This window comes from Opisthocomus hoazin, chromosome 13 (genome assembly GCF_030867145.1).
Source record: "Opisthocomus hoazin isolate bOpiHoa1 chromosome 13, bOpiHoa1.hap1, whole genome shotgun sequence".
NCBI lineage: Eukaryota > Metazoa > Chordata > Aves > Opisthocomiformes > Opisthocomidae > Opisthocomus > Opisthocomus hoazin.
The window spans coordinates 16,503,954-16,517,358 of NC_134426.1; the positions used below are offsets into that span (position 1 = coordinate 16,503,954).

The following is a 13,405-nucleotide window of genomic DNA, read 5'->3' on the forward strand; positions in this document are numbered from 1 at the left end:
AGGGGGATGCCTGCCCGCGGTGGGAAGCACGGAGGGAGCTTCTCCAGGGAGGGGACGAGGAGGAAGGAGGATCTGCGCGGAGAGGGGAACCGCAGGGTGGGCAACGGAGGGGCCGGAGTGTGCGGGAAGGGGCGAGGGGCCCCTGCGGGGGTGAAGGGGAGGACTGGGAAGGCGTAGCACGGGGGAGGAGCGGAGGGCTCTGCAAGGGGGGGAGCAGAGGAGTGAGCGGCGTGGGGGTCATGGGAGAGCGTGCGGAGGGTACCGGGGGCCCGTGAGCGTCCACACAGGGTCTGGCGGTGCATGGAGGGGTGGGGAGCAGGGGTTCGAGGGCCGGGGGTGCAGGGGGGAGCAGCCTGCAAGCCTTCCCCAGGAGCCTTCGCGCTGCCCCTGCTCCCAGCAGCCTCCTTGGCGGGCGATGCTCGGAACTGTGCCGGGAAAATCCCCGGGAGCCTCCTGCTGCCCCTGGCAACAGTGTTGTGTTGCCGCCATGTCGGTTGCCCCGCGCTCCGGCTCCTCCGCACCGGTCGCTCGGCGAGGAGGAGGAGGAGGCGACGGCGAGATGGCCTTCAACCCGGGGGAGTGTTGGGGCGCGGCGTTCCGCGACGCACTGCGGCTGCAGTGAGTGAGACCCCCCCTGTCCTCCCCGCGGGAGCGCGGCTGGCTGGAGGCGAGCCAGGGCTCGGCGACGGGGCCAGCGCGTCCCCATCGCGGCATCCCCAGGGTGGGTGTCACTGGGGGGGTGCCAGGTCGCCAGCTGGGGGGCTGTGGCGTGTCCCCAGCTGGGGCACCCAAGTTGGAGAGGGCACCCTGCTAAGCACCTGCGCGCCGTCTCTGCCTGCACCCCATCTGGGACATCTGGCCAGCAGCTGGCGGGGGTCCGGTGGGTGAGGGTCCCAGCCACGCCACGGTGCTGCTGCCCGTGCTCTCCCCACGCAGGCACGGCGAGCTCCCCGCGACCCACGGCGTGACGGTGCCAGCGTGGGGTCCCGCCGCCCTGCTGCCCTCCACGCGCTTGCTGCTGAAGAGGCAGGAGGTGGCTGAGGTGGAGCGGGCGCTGCAGAGCCAGCGGGAGGTCAGGGCAGCCCCCAGCCCCCCCCGTTGCCCCCTCCCCGGGGGCTGCGGGCCTGGCTCCCAGCGCCCGGTGGTCCCGCAGGAGTTTCGGCAGCGGATGGAGCGCCTGGAGCAGCGCCGGCAGCGGCTTGGCCGGCGGGAAGAGGAGCTCCGGGACATCGCCCTCAAATTCAACGCCTTCTTCAAGGTGCCGAGGCGGGGGGCTGCGGCCAGGCAGGCCGTCGGGACCCCACTGACCCCATCCCCACACCGCAGGCTTCGGCGGCGAGGCGGGAGCGGGAGGACAGCGAGCGGGCGCGGGCGGCGGAGCAGGATGCCGAGGCCGCCTGCCTGCGCCGGGAGCTCGAGGGGCTGCTGCGGCGCAGGGAGAGCCTGGCTCGACGCCTGCGGACCCTCCGCGTCTTCAGCGAGTACCTGCAGGGCGTGCTGGCCAGGTCCGGGCAGGTGAGCACGGGGATCCCCGTCCTGCGTCCCCAAAACCCTCATGGGGACCGAACCCCCCCCCTTTCCCCATCCCCGCAGCCGCTGAGCCCCCTCCCACTGCCCAGTTCCAGGACGTCCCGGCCATGCTGGCGCATTTCGGGGCGCTGGCGGGGGCGCGGGCAGCCCTGGCGCGGCGGGCAGCAGCTGGGCGGGAGCAGCTGGCGCAGGGCCGGGCACGGCTCCAGCGGTACCGGGACGAAGCCGGCAGCGAGGTTCAGCGCACCAGCGCCGAGCTGAGCCAGCTCCGAGCGCGCCTGGAGGCCGCCCGCCGTGATGTGCTGCAGGGGGTAAGGGGGAGACGCGGGGTGCGCAGGGACCCCTCCCCAGCGAAGGGAGCAGCAGTACGGACCCCGTGCGTGCTGCAGAGGGGAGATGTCCAGCACGGGGGTGGGGGGAAGCTGGGTGCACCCTCCCAGCTGTGCTGGGGGTCCCCACATGCCCGGAAAGCATCTCCAGCAACCGTGTGTGGTGGGCGGGGGGACACAGCCAGGACTCCCCGTTCTCCCTGTCCCAGCCGTGCAGGGGACACGGAGCAGTGGCTGGGGAGGGTGGGGGGGGGGGGCTCTCTGTCACTCTGTCCCCAGGAGTCCCACTGGGCCCACATCCAGCACACAGCCACCCAGAAGACCCTGCTGCTGGGGCAGATCAAGCTGACGGTGCTGAACCTCTTCCAGCTCGCCACTGCGTGGCTCAAGGTCCCCGCGAACGTAGCCTTGGAGGACACCGAGGCCCAGCTGGACGCAGTCAGCGCAGCCCTCTGCCCCAGGGGACGCATGGGGACAGCCGTGTCCCTGGACGGCCATGGCACCAGGCTCCCGTCTCCGCAGGTGCTGCTCTGCATGCAGGACCTGGCCGCAGTCTGCACCGAGCTGCGCCCCGGGGACCCGGCGCCGTGTCCCCCGCGTTCGCCTGCAGCTGCCCGCATGCGCCCACTGCGACGCGGGGGTCCCCCCAAGCCAGGAGCAGCCCCCCGGGGACAACCACCCGCTCCCGGGGCAGGGGGCCGTGCTCCCCTCGGGTACCCTCCTGCAAGGGGCTTCCCCGGCAGGGGGTCCCGGCCGGCGCGGAGGGAGGGGGTTGGTCCCTCTGGAGACATCTCCGGTGAAAATACAACCCCGCCATGAACCTGCAGCACCTCCTTGGTTCAGGACTGCGCCTGGGGGTGGCCCAAGGGGGGAGGAATCACCCAAGCACCACGCTGGTAGCAAGGATGAAGAGGAGCCAAGGTGCAGAACCTGCCCAGTATTTAATGTCTCCTTGCCCGGCACCCAGCCCCGGCGTGGGGAACACTGCTGGGGCATGGCCCCCTCCCCTACACCTTCTTCCGCAGCTTCCCCTTCTTGGCGGTGCCCACTCGGCGCCCGAAAGCCATCTGCTGCAGCTCCTGCACCCGCTGCCGGTTCCTGGCCTTCAGGCGCTTGAGCCCCCCGCTCTGCAGGAACCGCTGCTTGGCCGCCTTCTTGCGCTGCTTCAGGATCTGCTGCTTGTTCCTCAGCTCCGAGCGCACCCTGCCCCGGGCCGCCGGCTGCGCGGGCCCTGCACCGGGGACACGGCCCCGCTCAGCTCGGGGGCCGGGGGGGACATGTGGGGCTCTGTCACCTGCTCCAGGTACTCACCGCGCCCGCGCCACTGCTTCCCTCCGAACTGCTCCCGGCCTTGCTTGACGTCCTCCTCGTCGTCCCGCTCGTCGACCTTGTACTTCTGCTTCCATTTCTCATAGCTGGGTCAGGGCGGGTTAAGGGAACGCACGGTGACTCCCCATCGCTCAACCCGCTGCGGTGCGACCGCGCTCCCTGCCCAGGACCCCCCGCCCCGCTCCCCCTCGCCGCGGCGCAGGCGGGATACAGGTTGTTCTTGTAGGAGCTGCTGATGTAGCGCCCGCTCTCCGTCCGCACCTTCTTCTTCTTCTCTTCCTGGCCTGTCTGCCCCACAAACCGCTTCTTCTTGCGGTCCCTGCGAGAGAGGGGAGGGCGGTGGGACTGGGCGCTGGGACCCCCAGCCCTGATTTCCCCCCCCCAAGCCCGCGGACAGACCCCGCTCACCACTTCAGCAGCTGCTTGCTCTTGTTGAGGTTGTGGTTTTCGTCGCCCATGAGATCCAGGACGGCTCCGGCCGCCTGCTGCTCGAAGGCGCTGCCCTCGCCACCCACGCTCAGCCTGCCAAGGGTGGGCGATGAGAGCGGGGCCCCCCCGGCGTGGGCCGCAGCGGGAGCCTCCCCGCGCTCACCCCCGCTCGCTCTCGAAGTCCTTGGGCCGGTACGGGATGTAGAAGTCCTCGTCCCGTTGCGCCGGCGGCTGCGGCTTTTTCCTGGCACCGTCTTCTCCCCCTCGGCCCCGCTTTCGCTTCTGGCCCACCACGGTGGAGAACACGTCCTGGGAGGGGACGGCGGACGGGTCAGGGGAGCCGTGTGTGTGTCCCCCGTCCCTGCACTGGCCCCCAGGCCTTGGCACAGCCCCGGTGCTGCCAGCACCCAGCCCAGGCCACCGCGCAGCAGCTCCGGTGGCCACGGCAAGCTCCTCGTCCCTGCCCTGTTACCTGGAGGTCTTCCTCCTCTCCTCCTCCTCCTCCCTCCTCGGGCCTGGGGGTGGCCGGGCACTGCCCCTGCCCTTTGAGCACTGCCGCCCGCTTCTCCTGCTGCCCGCGCTGGTACTTCTCGATGAGGGCACGGTCGTGGCGTCGCTTCGACCGCATCACGGTGCTGCCCAGCGTCCGGGCCGTGGCGTTGATCTCGAAGATGGTCTGCTCCAGCGGCAGGAGCACGAGCGGCGCTGAGCGGCACGGCCGGCCGCGCAGACCTTCCCCCCCTCGCACCCCCAACCCAGCCACCTCACGCCCCAGGACGGGTCGCAGCTCACCGCCTTGGACTTGTAGGTTTTGATGCTGTCCACCAGCTTCAGCCTCTCCAGCTCGGCATCTTCGAAGCGAGCTCCTGGGGACGGCGGGCACGGGGAGCGCTCAGCGCCCGGGTGCGGGGCGAGGGGCGGGGGGGGGTCCCCTCCCTCGGCGTCCCCCCCCGGCACTCACTGAAGAGCGGGTGGATGCCCAGCTGCGCCACGTCCAGGTCCTTCGCCCTCCTGATGGACTCGGGCGAGGGGCCGGGCCGGGAGCGCAGGTACTGCTTGTGGGCGTTGTCGGCGACGCGGCGCAGGCTGCGCAGCTCCAGCGAGCCGTCGTGGTCCGTCAGCAGCAGGCTCTCCTCGTCGTCCACCAGGCTCTGCGGGACGCGGCCCAGCACCCCGCCGGCATCTGCGGCCCAGGGGACACCATGACGCTGCGCTGGCACCCGGCAATCCAGGATGAAACAAAGCAGAGCCGACAGCCGCGGGGAGCCTGGCCGGCGTGACAGCAGCATCCCCGACGCACGCGCTGCGTCGGAGCCCCCCCACACCCCGTTTTCCCCAGCCGCACCCCTGCAGTGAGAGCTTCGCCGCTCTCCGCGCAAACGCCAAGCGCGAGACCGCGAACTCCAGCGCTGGCCACAGAGCAAAGCCCAGTGGCCCCGCGGCCCGGCCACGCGGCCGCCCCCGATGCCTGCAGCCGGGTTTGCCTTACCAGCGGGCATCTCCTGGGCACCGGCGAGGACCAGCGGGCGCCCCAGGAAGAGGTGGAGGTCGAAGACGTAGGGCATCTCGTCGGGAGCCACCAGCGAGTAGGCAGTGCCGCTCCGGCCAGCTCGGGCCACCCGGCCTGGCGAGGGAAGGAGGAGAGTGGGAACCCAGACCCAGCGCCAGCCCAGCCTGCCGTCGCCTGGGCAGGGACCCGCCGGTGTCCCTGGGAGCCCACGCACGTGGCATTCACCAGGCGGGCACGGCTGGCGAGGGGCTGCGGGTTGCTGGAGATGGGGGCAAAGGGGAGCCCGCCACAGTGTCACCCCGAAGAGCCCCTGAGGTCCAGCTGGGAGCTCGGGGACATCCCTTCCCCTGCTTTGTCCCCAGCCCATCTCCTGACGTCGCAACGCGGCCACCTCCCGCCCCAAAGGCATCGCCACCAAGTCCAGGGCATCAGCGCCAGCCCAGCGGGGGCTGGGAAAAACCGGAGCCGAGGGACAGCCCACTCACACCCTCCCTGTCACCCCCCTGGGTGCCAGGACCCCTGCCCGGCGGCCGGCACCCACCGACGCGATGCAGGAACAGCTTGGCCTTGGCGGGGAAGCTGTAGTTGACGACGTTGTCCAGCATGGGGAGGTCGAGCCCGCGGGCGGCCACGTCGGTGACCAGCAGCACCGGGCACTTGCCCTGGGCGAACCTGGCGATGTTGATCTTGCGGGCGGTCTGGTCCAGCGAGCTGTAGATGTGTGTGCAGTGCACGCCCTGCGCCGTCAGCAGCTGCGGAGGGGAGAAGAGAGATCGGCTCCTGCCCGGGCACGCGCCCTCAGCCAAGACCTGAGACCCCCGGGTGCCCGCCTGGACCCCTAAATCCCACCGCGCTCCCCCCTCTCTCCGAGGGGTCGGCGGATGCAGCACCTCCGCCACCGGATTTCGTCTTCAACCCAGCGAAACGAAGGCAGGGACTCCAGCGGGGATGTGCCCGCGGACGCTGACCCCACGTGGGTCCGGAAAGGGGTCCTAGCCCCCCCCCAGCAGCTTGCCCTTTTTTTGGGTACGTGCCGGGCACCCCCAAACGCCACTTGCCTCCTTGAGATACTCCGTGTGGTGCTTGGTGGCCACGAAGACGACCGTCTGGTCCTGGGGCTTCGCCACGCTGCGGAGCAGGTGGAGCAGCACGGCCGCTTTGTCGTCCCCGCGCACGTGGAAGAAGGCCAGCTGCGGAGGGACAAAGGGACGGGCAGAGCTCAGGCACTGTGTCCCCCTGACCCCGACCCTCGCCAGCCCGCAGCCACCGCAGGGTCCCCCTCTTGAGCTCCCCCCGCCCCGGCCCCCCTCACCTTGAGCTGCTCGCTGAGCTTGGACTCCACGTCCAGACGGATCAGCATCGGCTCGGTGAGACCTGCGCGACGCGGGACGCGCCACTGGCACCAGCCCCACCGCCTGGCACAGGGACACCCCGTCGCCGGGGTCCCCACCCCCCGACCCCCCCGCTCCTCACCGGCACGGGCGAACTCGACGAGCAGCTTGGGCAGCGTGGCGGAGAAGAGGACGGTCTGGTGGCAGTCGGGGAGGCGGGCGATGATCTCCTGGAGCTGCTCGGCGAAGCCCATCTCAAAGAGCCTGCCGGGGAGGGGACACGGGACGTGGCAGCGCCCGCTCGGTCCCTCCACCCGCCCCCCCTGCCCAGGGCACCCCCCGTGCGGTGACACTGGGACCCCAGGGGACCTCCCGCCGCCGACCTGTCGGCCTCGTCGAACACCACGTACTCCACGGCGTGCAGCTTCAGCTTCATCTCCACCGCCACATGCACCAGGCGCCCGGGCGTGGCGATGATTCTGCGGGGACACAGAGGGTGACAGCACCCGGGGAGGGTGGGGGGGACACACTGCCACCCGGCCCCCTCCCCACTCACATGTCGGGGTTCTCGTGCAGGGCGGCGAACTGGTCCTCCATCCTGCGGGGGAGGGGAGAGGCTGGGGGGCGTGGGGCGGCTCGGCCCCCCCCAGGTGTCGGGGAGGCCGCGGGGAAGCGGGGGGCGGTGGGGACGTGGGGACAGCTTACTTGTCACCTCCCAGGATCAGGGCTGTCCTCAGGCCCGTGAACCGGCCCAGCTGCGGGTTGGGAAGGAGACGGGGGGGGGGTGGTGTTAAAGCCAGGTGCCGTGCCCCCGCTGTCCCCACTCATCTCATTGTCCCCAATTCCCTCCACTGTCCCCACTCACCCTGTTGCCACCACTCACCCTGCTGTCCCCATTCATGCCACTGTCCCCATTCATCCCGTTGTCCCCATTTACCCCGTTGTCCCCATTCACCTCCATTGTCCCCATACACCCCATTGTCCCCACTCGCACTGCTGTCCCCACTCACCCCGCTGTCCCCACACGCCCCATTGCCCCCACTTGCCTCTGCCGTCCCCAATCACCCCGGTGCCACCACTCACCCTGGTGCTACCACTCATCCTGCTGTCCCCATTCACCCCATTGTCCCCACTCACCCCTGTTGTCCTCACTTGCCCTCGTTGTCCCCACTCATCCCGCTGTCCCCACTTGTCTTATTGTCACCAATTGCCTCCACTGTCCCCACTCACCCCACTGCCACCACTCACCCCTGTTGTCCCCACTCACCCCCTTTTGTCCCCACTTGCCTCCGCTGTCTCCATTCACCCCATTGTCCCCACTCACCCTGCTGTCCCCACTCACCCCGGTGCCACCACTCATCCCGTTGTCCCCATTCACCCCATTGTCCCCACATGCTGCACTGTCCCCACTCACGGTGTTTTCCCCACTTGCCCCGCTGTCCCCACTCACCCTGCTGTCCCCACTGGTCCCATTGTCCCCACTCGTCTCGTTGTCCCCACTTGCTCCACTGTCCCCACTCACCCCGTTGTCCCCACTCATCCCGCTGTCCCCAGTGTCATCGCTGTCCCCATTTGTCCCATCATTCCCACTCATCCCGCTGTCCGTACTCATCCCGCTGTCCCCATTTGTCCCACTGTCCCCATTTGTCCCATCATCCCCACTCATCCCGCTGTCCCCAGTGTGCCTGCTGTCCCCACTGTCCCCATTTGTCCCATCATCCCCACTCGTCCCGCTGTCCCCCGTGTCCCCGCTGTCCCCCGTGTCCCCGCACCTCCTTGGTGAACCTAAGGGTCTGCAGGGCCAGCTCGCGGGTGGGTGAGAGGACGAGGGCGCGGGCCCCGGCGGGGCTGGGCGCCTTCAGCCGCTCGAACATGGGCAGGAGGAAGCAGGCCGTCTTCCCGCTGCCCGTCCGCGCCATGGCCACCACGTCGCGCCCGCGCAGGATGGCAGGGATGGCCTGCGCGACACCGTGTCACCGCCGCCGTCGCCAGGGGGTCCCCGCCGCACCCCCCGCCCCGCGCTCACCTTCCTCTGGATGGGGGTGGGCACCTTGTAGCCCTTCTTCATGACGCCCCTGAAGACGGGGTAGCTGAGGCCTGCGGGGCGGGGGCGGTCAGGGACGGTCCCCTCCCGGGGACGGGGGACGCCTGACCCCCCCCCCCCCCCCGCACGCACCCATGGACTGGAACCCCCCGGACTTCTTCTTCTTCTGGTTCCGGGCCGGCAGCACGGCGCCCTCCTCCTCCTCCTCCTCCTCGGCGGCGGGGAAGGCCGGCAGCGGGGGTGCGGGGACCTGGGGCGGGGGACACGGCTGCGGCGGCACGGGGGAGGACAGCGGTGCGGGGGACACTGGTATGGGGGATACTGGTACTGGGGATACTGGTGTGGGGGACACTGGTATGGGGGATACTGGTACTGGGGACGCTGATACTGGGGACACCGGCACTGGGGACACCAGTACAGGGGACACTGGTACTGGGGATACTGGTGTGGGGGACACTGGTATGGGGGATACTGGTACTGGGGACGCTGATACTGGGGACACCAGCACTGGGGACACCAGCACATGGGGACACTGATACTGGGGACACCGGCACTGGGGATACCAGTACTGGGGACACTGGTACATGGGAATACTGGTACTGGGGACACTGGTACTGCAGACACCAGCACATGGAGATACTGGTACCAGGGACACCGATACTGGGGACACTGGTATGGGGGACACCAGCACATGGGGATGCCAGTACTGGGAACACTGGTACTGGGGATACAGTACCAGCACACGGGGACTCTGGTACCAGCGACACCGGTACAGGGGACACCGGCACTGGGGATTACACGTACTGGGGCCACCGGCACGTGGCGATACCGGTACCGCGGCCGCCGGCGCTGGGGACACCGGTACCGGGCACAGCAGCACGCGCGGTCGCGGCACGCCGGTACCGTGACGCCGCCCTGGAGCCCCGCCCCTCCCCCCCCGGTCCCTACCGGCGCTCCCCGGGGCTGGCGGCGGGCGCGCGGCGGCGCCATCTCAGAAGCGGCGGCGGCAGCGGCGGCGGCGGCGGAAGCACGCGGCGGTGGGCGGGGTCGGAAGTGGCGTGTGGAGTCGGAAGGGGCGTGGTGGAGTCGGAAGGGGCGTGGCGCCAGGTGGCCCCGCCCCGCCCGGCCATGCGGGCGGTGTCGGAAGGGGCGGGGCGGTGTCGGAAGGGGCGTGGCGCCAGGTGGCCCCGCCCCGCCCGGCCATGCGGGCGGTGTCGGAAGGGGCGGGGCGGTGTCGGAAGGGGCGTGGCGCCAGGTGGCCCCGCCCCCGCGCGGACATGTGGGCGGTGGACCCGGCCCCGGGCGGCGGCTCGGTTCGCGCTGCGCCGCGGGGGGCCCGGGGCCGGGGTCCCCGCCGGGCGCGGCCGTCCTTCGTGGACGAGTCGCTCTTCGGCAGCCCCGCGGGGGCCCGCCCGCCGCCGCCCGCTTTCCCCACTCCCTGGGCGGCGGCTCCCGGGGGCGGCGGCGGCTCCCGGCCGAGGACTCAGCGCAGGTGAGCGGCGGAGCCCCGGTCAGCCCGGCGTTGCCCCCCCCCCGACCCCGGGGGCGAAGCTCAGCCCCGGGGCCCGCCGTGCTGAGCCCGCGCCCCTCTCCCGTTCCCGTTCCCCCCGCAGGCTGCCGAGACCCGCTCCCTCTTTCTGCGACGAGGCCCTGTTCGGGGCCCAGTCCGCGGGCCCGAGGGCGGCGGACGTGGCCAAGCTCCGCGCCCTGCTCTGGAGCCCATCGCCCGGTTCCCGGAGCTCTGAGCCCCGCTCCCGGGACAGGCCCCTGCAAGCCATCCACCCGCCAGCCCCGGCAGCTGCTGGCTCCGAGAGCCGGCCCGAGCGCCCCGGGAGCGGTGTGGGCTCGGTGGGCCGGGGTCATCCCGTCCCGGCACGCTCCCGGTCTCTCAGCCGGCTGAAGACCCCTTTGGATGGGTTGCCCATGGCTCCAGGCACCCCCAAAACAGAGAAGTGGAAAAAGCAGAGCCCCCAGCCAGCCCCCGCTGCCCCCCGAGGCCCTCTGATGAGGGGTCGGTCGAAAAGCGTGTCCGGAGCTCCTCCTGCCTGGAGACCCTTGGCAGCGGGTGGCTGCAGCCCCAGGCCTCCCTGGAGGTGAAACCAGACGTCCCTCTGGAGCTTTCATCTGGCCAAGGTGGGACCCTGGGACCGCCCGGTGAGTCCTGCCGGGACCCTGGGACCTCCCATGGCTGCGGACAATGGAGGGGGACACTGCTTCATGTGGGAGGACAAGCCAGGAGCCGAGGGTGACCACGCTGGTGACGACAGCAGCTTCCATCGACTGTGCGGTGGTCGTGGGAGTGCGGTATTCCTTCTGCCCAGAAGTCCAGCCGGGAAGCCGGAACGGCGGGAGATAGGACTGGCTGCCCAGGAGAAGGACCGGGCGCAGGTACGACCCATGGCGGGGACCGAGCTCAGGTGGAGCTCCCAGACGTGGAGCAGAGGGTGCCACCGGGGTGGGGGTCCTGGGCGAGGCTGGCCAGGGTGGGTATGGTCTGAGGGCACTGACGGGGACCTCCGCTCACCGGTTGTGGGGTGAGGAGTCCTGCTTCGTCGCGTACGGTCACGGGGTGGCTCGGGGTCCACCAGACTGCAGAAGGTCTCCAGCCCAACCTCCTGGCCAGGGAGCTGCGGGCTCGGGCAAGGCCACTTGGGACTTCGTCCAGTCGGGTGGTGGGAACGCTGGAGGACAGAGGCTGCACAACCTCTCTGGCACCCCCTCCCATGCTTGAGTGTCCTCGGGGTGGAAAAGTTTCCCTTTATATCTGGTTGGAGCCCTTCTTGTTTCGTTTTTTCTGCTTTCTCATCCTGCTCTGCGCCTGAGCACGAAGCTTGGCTCAACCCTCGTGGTCACCTCCTCTTTGCAGGTCCTCCAAGGCTGCTCCGAGTCCCCCCGAAACCTTTCCTTCTCCAGGCTGAACGAGCCCCGTTCCCTCGGCCCCTGCGTGTGGGACGCGTGCTCCAGCCCCGACCGTCTCGGTGGCTCTCTGCTCGACTTGCTCCACTTCATCAACGCTTTAATGATCTGCCCTGGCAAGGAAGGAGGAGGGAGGACGAGCGGAGAGGTGAGGAACGGCATCGCCCTGCGTCCTGCTGCATCTGGCAGCTTCTGGTGACGAGGACGTGCCGGGGGGACGCGTGATCGCGTGGGTTGTGCTGAGGGTGGTGAGGTGCTCTCGCCGCAACGCCGCGCTCGTCGCCAAATAAACGATCCAAGGCAAATCTGCTGGGGCCTCGCGTTTGGTCGGCGGGATGCTGCCGCATGAGCGCGGCACAGCCAGCGTCTCCGAAGCCTGAGCGAACTGGCTCCTCCTCGATTTCCCTTCCCAAGGTGGGGAAGAGCAGCTCGCTCGGTGGGAATGCAGGTAAGGAGGCAGATAAAGGGCATGGGCCGGGTGCCTTGGGGTCTGCAGCCAGCTGCCCTGGGAAGGGGGGCTGCAGGGGCGAGCTGCGGAGGTCGGGGAGCTCGGGGCAGGCACCGGGAGCCCGGTGACTCCCTCCCACGCCGAGGGACGCAGTCTCTCAGGTTCACTCTGGAACAAACTCAGCCAGGTTCAGGGCACTGTTCTGCCCCCAGAAATTACTTTATTGCCACCTCGAGCAGCAGCAGGATAGCAGGATTGGGCCTTGACCCACACAAGCACGTGAAGGGCACCAAAGCTAGGAAGGCCAGCCAGGAGGGACACTCCAAGCCCAGTCCCGTTGGCAAGAAAGGTTATTCTTGCTTTGAATAACCTAAAACGGCGAGACGTGTTGTCACACCGCTGCTCTGATGTCCTCTGCCAGTGACAGCCAGCCCTGGGCAAGCGCTAGCTCAGTTAATGCTTGTAATCTGGGAGAGCTGAGCCCCAGGGGAGCAAGCAGCCATGCTGGGGGGAAAGAATGGAGGACAGAGGATGGGCTTTGTGCTTATTTCTTGGCCTTCTTGTCCTCTCGGGGAACGTCTGGAACAAGCAGCTTTTCTGGGCGCGGGTGGCAGCACAGGTCGTGGTCGGCTCCCTCAGGTCCTGCCCGTTCTCCTGCCGCGTCCAGCGCCGCTCCTCAGTGCGGGGACAGTAGCTGAGCGCAGTGGGTTTCTCCGTCGGGGCCAAGCTTTTTCCTTGGTGCAGACAGCATGGGGTGCCTCTCGCTCAGCCTGGCAAGACAGCAGACACCAGTTACAGCAGGCTTGAGGGCCTTCAGCAGGTTTTCCCTGCACATCCCTATGGAGGGATCCTTTTACCGGTCCCAAATCCGGGCAGAACTGTCCCCGGCTGCTGAACTGAGCCTTCCCAGAGGGACAAAAAAAAGGTAATGTGCCTGAATGGGACTTTCCTGGAGGTGCCGGGTCCAAATACTCCTTTGAACCTCCCCCCCAGCTTCCCTACACCGCAGCCAGCCTCCATCCTCTGATGGAGACTCTGACCAAGTACGGCATGTGGAGGTCAGAGCCTGCTCTGCCACCGCTCTGAAGAAGAGGCCACATCCGTGCGGTTTGGATGGGGCCGAGCCTGAGCCGAGAGCTTTGCTGAGAAGCGGGTTGTATCCGTGGTGCTGTAACCCAGCTACCACGCTGCGAGCTGTTGGGAGGGTGGGAAGAGCCAGGCCGTGTCGGCCTACAGGAGGGCAGGGCCAGGCAGTTTGGGTGGCACTCGGCAGCGGTTTATTCCTCGCCCAACGCACCAGAGAGCGGACGAGGAGGGTTAGGGGAGCCGGCAGTCCCGGGCTTGGTGCTCCAGCCACCCTGGCAGAGAGGAAGCAAAAATAACCTGACGTTATTAAAAACCCGTGAAGGTGAGGCTCCTGACGATGAGCACCAAGCTTTGGGGCCCCTTCGTACACTTTGCACTGCGGCAATTTAGCAGCTCTTCTGGGTAAAAGCTGTAGGGACATGAAAGCAATTGGGGCCTTCTCGGAGGAGGTGT

At 69.0% G+C, this 13,405-nt stretch overlaps 3 protein-coding genes across 7 annotated transcripts; 2 read left to right on the forward strand and 1 right to left on the reverse strand.

Moving 5' to 3' along the window:
* Positions 1–6: 6 nt before the first annotated feature.
* Positions 7–2,679, forward strand: CFAP73 (cilia and flagella associated protein 73). Of its 5 annotated transcripts, none has more exons than XM_075434475.1 (8): positions 7–96; positions 401–618; positions 937–1,072; positions 1,154–1,258; positions 1,327–1,515; positions 1,620–1,841; positions 2,139–2,297; positions 2,382–2,679. In XM_075434475.1, the coding sequence occupies exons 1-8, from the start codon at positions 7–9 to the stop codon at positions 2,676–2,678; spliced, it is 1,416 nt and encodes a 471-aa protein (XP_075290590.1). In that variant the 3' UTR covers position 2,679. The 5 variants fall into 5 exon arrangements, with proteins under 5 accessions (XP_075290590.1, XP_075290592.1, XP_075290588.1 ...); XM_075434477.1 differs by having other exon boundaries at positions 2,139–2,249; XM_075434473.1 differs by having other exon boundaries at positions 2,139–2,679.
* Positions 2,680–2,781: 102 nt separating this feature from the next.
* On the reverse strand, positions 2,782–9,538 carry DDX54 (DEAD-box helicase 54). The gene is made up of 20 exons (XM_075434465.1): positions 9,451–9,538; positions 8,635–8,752; positions 8,485–8,555; positions 8,231–8,416; positions 7,164–7,213; positions 7,015–7,056; positions 6,842–6,937; positions 6,601–6,722; positions 6,440–6,501; positions 6,186–6,317; positions 5,669–5,879; positions 5,107–5,241; positions 4,579–4,800; positions 4,410–4,483; positions 4,090–4,293; positions 3,781–3,926; positions 3,597–3,710; positions 3,400–3,507; positions 3,171–3,274; positions 2,782–3,090 (listed from the first exon to the last, which is right to left on the reverse strand). The coding sequence occupies exons 1-20, from the start codon at positions 9,490–9,492 to the stop codon at positions 2,867–2,869; spliced, it is 2,463 nt and encodes an 820-aa protein (XP_075290580.1). The 5' UTR covers positions 9,493–9,538; the 3' UTR covers positions 2,782–2,866.
* A 241-nt stretch (positions 9,539–9,779) lies between these two features.
* On the forward strand, positions 9,780–11,723 carry RITA1 (RBPJ interacting and tubulin associated 1). Its single transcript, XM_075434434.1, has 3 exons — positions 9,780–9,994; positions 10,116–10,890; positions 11,369–11,723. The coding sequence occupies exons 1-2, from the start codon at positions 9,780–9,782 to the stop codon at positions 10,597–10,599; spliced, it is 699 nt and encodes a 232-aa protein (XP_075290549.1). The 3' UTR covers positions 10,600–10,890; positions 11,369–11,723.
* The last annotated feature ends 1,682 nt before the right edge of the window (positions 11,724–13,405 follow it).